Raw genomic sequence first — 12541 nt, forward strand, 5'->3', positions numbered from 1 at the left:
CATTAACTGGTTGTTTATGAATATGTGGTCAATCAATACAAAGCTTAGTCATTTAAAATAATAAAGCCAAGTGGTGGTGGCGCATGCCTTTAGTCCCAGCACTGGGGAAGCAGTAGTAGGTAGATCTCTGTGAGTTCAAGGCTAGCCTGATCTACAGAGCTAGAACTAGTTCTAGGATAACTAAGGCAACACAAAGGAACCCTATCTTGAAAAAAAGATGAATAAATAAATGATATAATAAGCATCTATGATTGCCCAGATGAGAGATTTGTGAGCAGCTTAGCTGAGTGGCCATGCATTGCCTTTCATTAGGTTTTTGTTCGAACTGAAGGATCCATTGCCACACATCTCTCTCACATGGCTGATAAGATGATGTTATTCCTTGGTAGTAGGTGGCAGGTCCTTGCATGAGGACCCTTATCCCAAGTCTTCATGGCATGGCAGCCAACTTCTATCTCACCAGACAATCAACAGGGCAGCAAGGCAGAGGCCACAGCCTAGAAAGTCACCCATCCGGTCTTGCGCTAACTAACTGGTTCCATGGTTGGCAGGTACTGAGAACTGGGCAGGTGTCACTAAGATGACATTTGTGACTATCTTAGAGGTCTGTCTATCAAAAGTAGTACATAAGTGATACAGTGGAAGATTTTGAAAAATAAAGTTAGTTTTGTTTCTTTTGTAGCTATTTTAGTTCTAATTATTTCTCAGTGACTTTACGTGTAATTATTTCTATTGTTCTAGTCTTTCCACTAAAGGCTTTTATCAAGTGACAGATGTGAATACACAATCAACCTTAACTATAAAGTCAGTTATTCCATTTTCTTTTGAAACAAATATTTAAAACAAGACAGTTTGCATTGTGGAAGTGACAGGAAACAACTGTGACTGACGATTGATTAAGGGACTTGATGTTACGGTGGTTATCTTTCAACATCAGAACCCCCCCCCACACACACACACAGAGGCCTGGAGGATATGAATCTTATTTTTACCCTTCCTGACTAGGTCAGCTGATAAGTCACAATCCCATTTTTTTCTGTTCTTTTTAACCTTAGAAAATCAGATTTCATCAAACAATAAACAAATGTACTACAACCAAACACTGCATATGAATTAGAAGAGCTTAAGAAATGGTTGCCTCAAGCTCTTGAGTTGTGGTTGTTTGTGTTCTTGTCCTCATGAAGATGCAGTGTGTCACCAAACACCCTGTGAATAGAGTTGGAGAACTGTGCTTTGCTGAAAGTGCAGAAAAATGTCACAGAAGTCAATACCAGCCCACATGCCTCCCAACATAAATGCTGCTGTCAGTAGAAGCATCCCTTGCTTTGGCTTCTGGGAGATTTGTGAAGTATGGATCCTGTTTTGAGAGCATCTGTGCATGTGTGCAGGTACCTAAAGAGAAGCCAAAAGAGGGCATTAGATCTTTTGGAACTGGAGTGACAAGCCACTGTAAGCTGCCCAGCATGGGTACTGGGAACCAAATTTGGGTCCTCTGAAGGAGCAGCAAGCACTCTTAACCAGTCAGCTGTCTCTCCAGCCTCTTAAGATACGTGTTTATATTCTGGTCATTGATAAGCTTCTTGGTCTTCACTTTCTGTTTTCTGACTCCGTTCTCTTCACCAATGACCAGAAGACATGTTAGAACTTGGGATCCTTGACTGCTGACCAGAAAGGACCAGCGTGAAAGGTAGAAGAACAGAGAGCCAAAAGTGTGCATGTCACCTTCAGAAGCAACTTTAAAGTTGAAAGGACACATGTCGTTTATAATTCTAGCCCCAAAACTCTTGCAAATGGCTAAAACCCTTTCTTCCTACAAGGCAACTTGAGGTTTAGAAATCCTTGCTCTGTTAGCAGGCTGTCAAGTGAAATGCTCACACTCTGGCTGATCTGCTGTAATTTACACCATCTCTTCTCACACAGTAATTCAGGTCATGCTGTTCTCTCCAGGGTAATAAAGAATGACAACGTTTTAGGGGCAGTCTTCAATCCACTTCACATGTCACCTGCAATGCAGGGCCTACTTAAGGAGCACCTTTATGCTGCCCCACGAAGAATATATCTTTCAGGAAATTCTGTTGTAATTGAAAACAAAACGGCGTGCGACGGTAACGTATCTATACTAAGTAGTCTGTGGAACGGTCACAGACCAAAAGTGCCAGACAGAGGTTCCCAAGCAGTTCTGAGCATTGTACCTGACCCAGGAAAACTGTCTGAATACAAAGTGGGCCTTTCACGCTTTAATGATTTTGCAGAAAGTTACAGGGGAAGGGCTTACACTTACTTCTGAAGAAGAAGACCTCTGATCCTCTTAGTAGAGACACTATATAAAAGACTCAAGGATTCTAAGATGTACAAGATCACTGTTACACTTTTTCTTTGCCTTAAAATCTTATTTTATTTTATTACTTTATGCATGTGGGTATTTTCCCTGCATGTATGTCTGTGTTCCTCATATGTGCTTGTGGAGGGCGGATGAGGGTATTGGATCGAACCCTCTAGGACTGAGTTACAAATAGTTGTGAGTTACCATGTGTTTGCTTGGGATTGAACCAGGACTTGCTGGAAGAGCAGACAGTGTTCTTAAGCACTTATCCATCTCTCCAGCTTGGTATGTGTGTGTGTGTGTGTGTGTGTGTGTGTGTGTGTGTGTGTGTGTGTGTGTGTTGTTGTTGTTGTTGTTGTTACTGTTTTGGCTTTGTTTTATTTGTCTTTTGAGACAAGGCCTCTAAGCCAGGCCTCAAACTTCATGTGGAGCTGAGAAGAACCTTGAACTTTTCGTTCTCACAATTCTGCCTCCAAGGGCTGGGATTACCATTACCACTTACAATTTTATGTGCTATGAGGATGAAACCTAGAGCTTCTCGGGCATGCTAGACAAGCACTCTATCAACCAGCTACATTCTCCACCTAAGCTGTTACATAAAAGAACTATATCTTTTCATTTGAAGAGACGATTTAAGGAGCCTGTGCTGACTAGTTTTATGTCGGCTAGTCATCTGAGAGAAGGGAACCTCAGTTAAGAAAATGTCTCCATATTATCGGGCTTCAGGCAAGACTATAGGACATTTTCTTAATGAGTGATTGGCAGGAGAGGGTCCAGCCCATTGTAGGCAGTGTCATCCCTTGATGTGTTGTCCTGGGTTCTATAAGAAAGCAGACTGAGTAAGCCATGTTGAGCAAGCCAGTAAGCGGCATCCCTCCATGGCCTCTGCATCAGCTCCTGCCTCCGGGTTCCTTTCCTGTTTGAGTTCTTGTCCTGACTTCCTTCAAAGATAAACAGTGATATGGAAGTGTAAACCAAATAAACCCCTTTGTCTCCAACTTGCTTGTGGTCATCGTGTGTCATTGCTGCAATAGAAACCCAACTAAGACAAGGCCCACAATTAATAGAACAATCGGAATGGTAGAGCTATTAAATACATCTGGAGTAGGGATGCCTGGGTGACCTCAACTGACAGTATTCTCTTTCCACAGCCTCAAATTTTTGGCTGAAAAGAGCTGCCCAGAAAGACCCTGTATCCCAAACACCAAGGCCACATCAACAGCAGTCACAGTCTACTGACTCAAAGCAGTCAGCAGGGTGTGAGTATGGTTGGAATCATCTGTAAACTGTGTAGAGTACGGGATTTCAGTTTGTCTTCCCAGGGCACTGACTGTTAGAGGTGACCATCAGAACCACTGAGTCAGAATTCAGCAGGGAATGCACCCGAGGAAGTTACGTCATCAGGGAGGTTCACTGAGCAGTGTGTGGACAGGAATTTTGCACTCAGACGTTGATTTTTGGGAGACTTCACTAGGGCAGTTCATCATTCTGACCAAAGAGTAGAGACTAAATATCATAACTCTAATTTGGGAATGAAGTCCTGAACTCCTAAAGAGATTGTTCAGAAATTGTTAGCATCTGAGTGTTAACTGTCCCTCAAGTCATGTGTGAAAGGCTTGCTCCCATTTGCCCCTGTTGAGAGATGGTGGGAACTCTGAGGTAAAGCTTGGTAAGAAGCTTTCAGTTATTGGAGGTGAGCCTTTGAAGAGGATTGTGGGATTTCTCTTGGGTTTGCATTCTAGCCACGTGGTGAGCATACCACAGCATGCTTCCTTCGCACCAGAGGCCTAAGAGCTTCATATCCATCTGATCACATACAAAAGTATCGAGGATTCTAGCCCCAGAAAATACCTTTCTCTTCATAAGCTGATTTGTCTTTGTTGCCGATTACAGCAAATAAAACCTGACTAATCACAAAAGAGTCAGAGAAACCAAGAGGAGGTACAAGGAAGGCTCCCCCTCACCAGCACCTTTGAAGCAACTGCTCTGAGGTAAGTGACTTCATTTGTCTGAAGTAGTGGTCAACTTGGATATCCATACAAATGTTTTTCTAAACATACAAGCAAAAACTGTAAATAGTAAGTTTGCCATAATGAGAAATGGGCAAAAAAAATGATAAGATTGCACTTTTAATACAGTTTAAGAACAGCAGAGTAACAACCTAGTGAAGAGGCTTACACTGAAGAAGCCTGGGGAGCCAGTCAGGGGCAAAGGGTCAGTTAGAAAAGCAACCCCAGAAAACCACAAGCCCAAAAATGACAGAAGGAGTCACATAAAAAAAATTGGCATCAGAAGAGCTAAAACTTAGGAATTGATGATAATTTTTAATACTTACAGATTATATGGAACAGAAAGTATTTTTGCAGACTTAAGAAATAAATGATTTCACTTCCTTATTCCCTAAATGTTCATGGAATTTCCATAAATGTTTATGGAATTAGGAGTGCCTAATTCATGGAAAGCACCAGAGACAGAACTAAGACAAAGACACTTCTCACCTTGGAGATCAAGGTTTTAAACAGAGAATAAAGAATCTTGGAGGTGGGGGATGAAGGTAAAGTGTCTACTGTGTAAGCATGAGGGCCACAGTGTGACTGGTCCCAAAAATGTGCCTAAAAGGCAAGAGAGGCATTGTATGTCTGAACCCAGTTGCAAGGAGAGGAGGAGACAGATAGCCTTGAAGCACTGCGACCAAACAAATTGGCTAGCAATGTCAATGAGCTTCAGGCTCAGTGAAAAGACCTTGTTGAGGACTGAAAATGGAGAGGGATTTACAAGACATTCAACATCAACCTCTGGCCTCCATGGACAAACACACCCATGCATGCACATGTAGACACAACCTCATTACTGAGCATATGCAAGACAGACAGACAGACACACACACGCATAGAGGGAGACAGACAGACAGACAGACAGACAGAGAGACAGACAGGGAAACAGAGAAAAAAAGAGAGACAGAGGCAGATAGATACACACACACATGCACACACACAGGAGAGAGAGACAAAGAGAGAGAAAGAAAATTGCCACACATAAGACTCATTCTACTGATTGGCCTAATTCTACTGCTTAATTGTTCTTTTATTCAAAAATGTAGTCAACACTAGGCAGAAATAAAAAAGAGTGCTATTTCCCTCCCACTGTAACTCTGTCTCCTAAATCCTATTTTAGCAACCTGAAAGGGACAAATCACCCGATGAAAGAGAAAATTCTAAGTCTTTAACAGACCATGACAAAAATAGGGCTAAATAATTATTTCTAAGAAAATGAAATTGCTTTTTTCTTTTTTTATCACCATACACTGAATGGCTTTCCCAATTGTCCCCTGCAAGTTTCCTAATTGTTCCCTGGTTGTAGAACTCACAATTCTTGACAATAGACAATACAACTGAAAAAATTAGTCTCCCGTGTGCCAGAATAACACTTTTCCTAGCAGTGGGCCATTTGTGCCTGCTCTCTCTAGACCTTCCCTGCACAGAATACTAGTACAGGCTAATTATATGAGCTAATCAAAAATTGTTTGTGTAATGGGAAGGCAAGCCCTAGAAGAACAGGGGAAGAAAGGTCTCACCATCAAACCCCAAACAACAGGACAAGGCTGAGAAAATGCCTAGGAGAGCATGTGCTTGGACATTCTCATTAGTGTACTGCAGTTAACTGTCTGTCCCTGCACACCAAGCATTGTCAGCTGTCCCACCTCAGGTCAGAACATTAGAGAATTTCGCCATGCTGACTGCCATGCTGACTCAGTACCTTGCCAGGATGTGCGGAAACTGACCGTCCTTCTGTTGAAGACTTTAAGGAGGAAACATGGACAACATCAGCAAGAAGGTCAGCCAGAGGCAAGGCCACATGCTGGCATGTGTTTGGCGGAAGGAATTGACAGATTTCTGCAGGGCATGCTAAGCGAAGAGTATCGTTTTCCACGGTCAACTGTCATGTTTCTTGATGTCACGTGTCTCATGTGTGAAGGGAGCTACAAGAGGTTTAGAATGGAGTGCCTCTCTGGAAAAGCTAAAGCAAAGCCCTGTAACAGCCACAGACAGGATCGAAACGGATGAGAAATGGCACCAACAATGCAGGAGCCATTTTGAGTCCAGTGAGTGGACTGTGCAGGTGAGAAGTGTTGGCACATCTGTCCAATCCATCTACAGGACTGTTCTCAAGAGTGAGGGCAGATTATAGGGACCACTAACAAAAGAGAGAACGAGAGAAAGAAGGCAATGGAGAGGGAAGGACGGAGGGAGGAAAAGGTAGATAGATAGATAGATAGATAGATAGATAGATAGATAGATAGATAGATGACAGACAGACAGACAGATAATCATAAACTCATATTCATCTTTTTTGCGAAGGATGTGTTTCAGTTAACCTGGAAACCCAGAATGGTTGTGTGGAGGACATTTCTTTTTCTCCCTCACTCTTTTTGATCCCTTACGCAGGTTCCCTCGTGCTCAAATCCAACAAGTAAATAGTAAAAGACTCTAGAGTGTGCAGAGGAAGTCTGGGTAGGCTCACCATTCTGAACAAAGGCAGTCAAAAACTGGGGAGCTATAAAGGACTAGAAGCAGGAATAGAGCATTGGGTGTGGCCATGGGGGCCACGTGGTACAGGAGGTTTCTCCGGCAAACCTAGCACTAGTCGTCTGGATCTGAAGAAAAATAAGATCCATCCCTACTAGTCCATCTGTTGGGCAGAATTAGGCTGTCCAACTGGATTTACTCAAACCAGAGCTCACATTACATTCTTATGCTTCCCAGTGATTTCAAGGGTCCGGGTAGTCAGGAGGCTCAGACAAAACAGAGAGAGGCATGGGATATCGAGAGCTGCCATGTTGATCCTGCCTTCCCAAGATGGACTGAGTCTGAAACAGTCCATGATATTTCTACGTGAGCTGCATGAGAGTCTTCACATAGCTGGCTCCATTGTGAAACACCTCCCAGTTGCATTAAGTGCCCAGCCTGCAGAACATTCTCCAAGGGTACCTGCCTCCTGCATGCCAGGGAGCACTTAGCTGTCTTAGTCAGGAAGCGCAGCCTGCTAGGGAGCTCAAAGCATCTAACTAAAGCCCTAAACCGACTTGTCCCAAGCTACAGTTGCAAAACAGGCTGGACCAGTCCACCTACACCTTGGTTTCTCCTCTCAGGTCAACCTCCCACACACCCTGAAAGAGAAAGTTCATTACCTGCTTAATCCCTTCCTCTGTCAGCCCCATTTTCACAGTTGAAACTTGAGAAGGGGGTATTAGCATAAAGCACTGAAGTAAAGCACAGAGAAGGAAGAAGGACCCTGGGTCAGTCTCTCTTGAACAGAGGAAATGAGCTCTGTCTCTTGCCTATTGCCAGTTTCTCCTATTCTCAGCCAAGCCTGCAGCAAATGCAATTTAGAACACTTCCTTTCAGAAGATTCTCTCACACTCCCCCAACTCCCCACACACACCCTTTTTCTTTTTGGCAGTCCTGGGATTGAACCTCAGGCCCTGTGTGTGTTAAATAAGTCCCCACAACTTGAGATACATGCCCAACCCCCTTCAGGGAGCTAACAAACACAGCACAGCTCCACGCTTCACAGGTAGAGCCTCGATCCCGTTTTAATAGGTTTCTCCAGCTACAATCCAAGCAGTGCACCAGATATCAAAACTTCGGGCCACCGAACACCTCTTCCATACATAGAGTGTAGACATGTTGGCTTGCCCTCTCCCTAGTTTGAAGAAGAGGAGGTAGGAGATCATTGGAAACTATGAGATTGTTAACTCCTGTCAGTGAGTGATAGGTGAGCCATAGCTGGGGCCAGAGGTAAGCCATTAACCTGAAGTCCAAAGCAAAATTTTGTGGACAGAGCATTTTCCTAGGATAATTCCTCAAACACACATCAGATCTTCAGGAGGGTGTGCAGGCTTTAAATTTTAGCCAGGACACATAGAGGCACATAATAAATGTGGCTCTAGGACAGAGAGTCTGAGTTCTTTAGCCCAGTATGGCCTTGCTCTGCACTGTATCCGTGCTCCGTCTTCCACAACTGGGGGGACATTCTCAGAGCCAAATCAAGCCTGAAGAGAGCCCAGCCTTATTTTCCAAACCATTTCAGATATGCTTTGCGATGCTTTGAATACAAAACACTTATTTAAAACTAAATGTGGAGAGGGAAACTTACCGTCTCGTTTTGTTAGCTAAAGAGTCCAAGCTATATTTCAGGCCTTTGCATTTCTCTGCAGTCTCGGGTGTCTTCTCGTCCAGATATGTGCTGTTTCAGGAAAGAGATTGGAAAAGAATTGATTTAATATCAAACCGTGTAAGATGTTATTAATAAAAATCAGATTTAATTGATAAGGGTGTATCGAAATGAAGCCTGGCTTTTAGTCCATTATTGAATTTCTCCCTGGGAAAGGAAATTGATATTGTTACGTCTGATGGATCTAAATTTTCAAAATTACACTGTAAAGTGAAACTGAATTACACTGTAAAGTGAATCCACACTGAAGGTGTTGTATTTCCATTTTTTCTTTTTTGTATTTTCAGGTTAGTATTTATAATAAATAAGTGGTTTTAAGCATTCTATGTAAATAGCTTTTTTTAAAGAGCTGTCTTGGGTAAGAAGTCTAGAGATACAGGAAATTAATATTTTCTCCATAAAGGGCATAGGTGGATCTGGCCAATGATTGCTGCAACCATTCTGCTATACCAGCCTCACTATTTGCTTTTATGAACTCAGAAAATCCAAGGTGGAACAGAGGCAAACCAAAAATCAGCATCAGGACAAAGGACTCATGTATATAATGACCTCCATGAATTCATTCATGTGGTTCAACTGAATCTCTGAAATACCAAATTTCATGTACACAGGCATGTTAAGTAACTGACCCGTGGACACCGGGAAGGTCATCTACACACTGTAAACACACTGTGTCCGGATCCACTAGGAGAGAGACAAGAAAACACATCCGAGATCTTTTCTGGAGTCGAGACAGACAGGACTTCTTGATACACTGAGCCTGAGAGGTAACAGAGAAGGCATGAGGGTAAAGAGATAAGCAAGATAGACTCATGGCTAACTCAACAATACTTCATAGAGGAACATGCTTCCTGAACATACTGGCTGTGGGTTACCCACGGGCTCACAAAATCTCACTGAGGGCCAGCACCGTGGCTCCAAGCCCCGTGACCTGATTTCATGCGGGTGAAAAGAACAGATTCCTACAAGTTGTCTGACCTTCACAGCATGTAAGCATGACACATCATCATCACACACACACACACACACACACACACACACACACACAAATGATGATGATGATGATGATGATGATGATACACTTGATAAAACAAACACTCTATGAGTCCCGATATAATTTCCTTCCCCACTTCTTCCTTTCCACCTCTCCTTTCTCGAGCAACATTTCCTTCAATATTCAAATGTCATTATCATACTTCCAAGCATTTGTTTATTTCTAATTTGTTTTGTGTTTTATTCAGGCAACGCCGTTAATGAAGTGAATTACCCAGCCAGTAGTGCTTTGAATTATGATGGCTCCGTAATGCTCAAATGTGGGCTGGTGACAACCAGGCTCCAATAGAACTGTCGCATACACCTTCCCTTAAACTGGAGAACATCTTTCTTAATAAAAACAAAACGGCTTTGCCCAGCTATAAACCAGGCAGGCTGTGTGCAAATCAGAGGAGAGTATCTCATGCAGAGTGGAGATGACAGGGTAGAGACTGAAGAGACAAAGGGGGGATCTTTGGAATCAGTGAGGCTGACCTTGCCTTTGGGCTTCACTCTGGCCTTAACCTTTGGCAGGAGAGATTCTCTTTCTTAATTCCTTCCAATAAAGCAGCTGTCAGGATTAAATGGGGGTTTGTATGACAGGACCTGACACAGAGAAGCCAATAAATATCTGTGGAGTTCTTGCTGTAGACTCATTGTTGAACTTTGCCATCAGGTCAGTCAGTCCTTCCTCTAGACCAGTTATTTCATCCTCACTGGGGCTGCCTACACCTCTCTCTGCAGGGAGTCACTCAATCCCAAGAGAACAGGCAAGGGGTCTTAGAGTTTCCTTTGACATCTGTGTCTCTCCATCTCTTGTTTCATTTGAAATTTTCAGTTTCTTCCCTGTCCTCTACCTTTCACTGGGGTAAGGAAACAAGAAACCTCCATAGCTCTGAGGTGGGAAAACTCAGGACCAGCAAACATATCCATCTTAAAGGTGGGCATGCAGCCTCGAGGGGATGTTATGGTGAGCCTTCTTTAATGTCTGGTTGGGGGGCAGGTTTCTTATAAGTCAAAGGAAACAGAGAAAGGGGCAGTCATGAGGAAAACAAGAACGTCAAAGACTCTGAGTCAGAAACAGCGTGGTAAAACAAGAGACTGCTATGAGTCAACTGTGGGCTGATGTGTAAGTCCTCCCAGGGATCTAGTCAGAATGGTTGCCAAAGGACCAGGGTAAAGGTCAAACAGACCTGGCTATTGCAAGCCACAGAAATAGCCACAGAAGCAAATAGCATCACAGTGCGCTACAAGGAGCTCATTTTAAACCAGATGAAGGGTGAGAAGATCCACCTGGTACTAAAGCTCAATGTGATCTGAGCTGTTGGTGAAGGGAACGGGAGCAGAATGGGATTCGAACGCCTTCCAGGCACTGTCTATACCAACAGACTCTGCAAGCTCTAAGTACGATTTCTGTCTCCCTCTCCTCCAGCTCCTTATTGTTGTATAATTCCAGTTCATTGTAATTTTCCGATGAAAACCTCTTACAAAATTATATCAAAGAGAAATAATAAGCTTATATATTCACCACCAAACTCCACACCAAGCACCCTGCCCAACCTCCCGCCTCAGCCACCAAGGAGATTTGTCTTATGTAGCATCGCGATTTTCCCCCTGGAGATGTGCCAGAACTTGGAGACTAAGTTGGTTTTTAAAGTTTCTCAGACCAGGAGGCTGAGATGACTCCAACTGTCCCTCCTGGTGGCGCTTCTCTGCAAGGTGACCATCTCTGCTCACCTATTCCTGTTCAAGCCTGTCTCGCTCTGCATCTGAGGCATTTGTCACATCTGTCACATATTGCCAGCATCCCAGATGCCTTCCTCCACCGACATCCCCCCCACTGGTTGCGAAATAAGCAACTGAAGAAATAAAGCTCCTACCATAGATATCCCTGGACCTGGTGCCTATAGGGCTGGTGAGTTGATAAATCCATGGTGTCCGATTGGTCAGGCCTTGGATGCGCCTTAACAATTCTATTTCAAGCCTCAGTTCTCTCAGTGGCCATTCTACACATTCGGTTCTTCCAGTGTCTTGACCACTCACTGCCCTCCTAATGTGGCATTCAATCATGCTGCCTGTTTCAGAGAACACGGTGCTGCTGGGTGTGATTAATCCATGGCTGTCAGACCTGACTTTCCGTCTGAAAGAAAGACCTCCTCCCTCACATGATGATAATGTATCTGCTACCCCATCCTTCTCTGTCTCCTCCGCAAACAGGTCCATCTCCACTCCTTTTTCCTGGAAGCACTTTTACCCCCTGACTGTCTACCAATGCCAAGGTCAATTCACTATTGTCTGGAAAGCAAAAGCAAAAGACATCACCTTCCTATTTCCCTTTCTTTATTTCCTATCCTGATTGCAAGCCACAGCTGCCCACTTCCTCTATTTAAAAGTTCACTGACTGGCTCTCAGCAAGCATCATGTCAAAGGAGATCTCAGTGCCTTGCCTTTGCTTCTCAACCTTCAGCAGTATCTGGTTCTACCCACAATCCTCCTTGCTCCCCTGCCTCTGACTCCTAGTCACAGCCCTTCTGCAGCTTTTTTCTGGACCATTGTGAATGTCTGGATATTGCCTGTCATTCTTTTTCTGATGTGACTTGGTAATGACTGGTCTTCAGCTACAAGTCTTCTGTACGTAGCCTCTGGGTCTCCTGCCTTTGACACCTGCCTTTTCTCCCTAAACCTCTCCACAGACCTCTATTTCCTTCATCTATTATCATTGTCCCACAGTGGGCTGTGTCTCATGAACACTTGATCTGAGCATGCCATTTCTCTGCTCCAAATAATCTCCCTTGGGACATGTAGTCATCTATCTGACTAGCCTTCAACTGTAAGTTTAATGATGGTTTGCTAACTACTAAATGGTACACATTTCCTTTTCTCTCCATTCCCTGCAAGCCTTATACCATGAGTTCTGACCACCTTTATTACTTAATAGAATTTGTTTCTTTG

At 43.6% G+C, this 12541-nt stretch overlaps 1 protein-coding gene across 3 annotated transcripts in view; it reads right to left on the reverse strand.

Moving 5' to 3' along the window:
• St8sia6 (ST8 alpha-N-acetyl-neuraminide alpha-2,8-sialyltransferase 6) overlaps positions 1 to 12541 on the reverse strand; it is a 182351-nt gene that overhangs the window by 55496 nt on the left and 114314 nt on the right. For all 3 annotated transcript variants that reach the window (XM_087590272.1, XM_087590273.1, NM_213624.2), the window contains 1 exon segment: positions 8480 to 8569. In XM_087590272.1, coding sequence (XP_087446398.1) covers positions 8480 to 8569 — 90 coding nt within the window.

This window comes from Rattus norvegicus, chromosome 17 (genome assembly GCF_021556685.1).
Source record: "Rattus norvegicus strain SHRSP/BbbUtx chromosome 17, alternate assembly SHRSP_T2T, whole genome shotgun sequence".
NCBI lineage: Eukaryota > Metazoa > Chordata > Mammalia > Rodentia > Muridae > Rattus > Rattus norvegicus.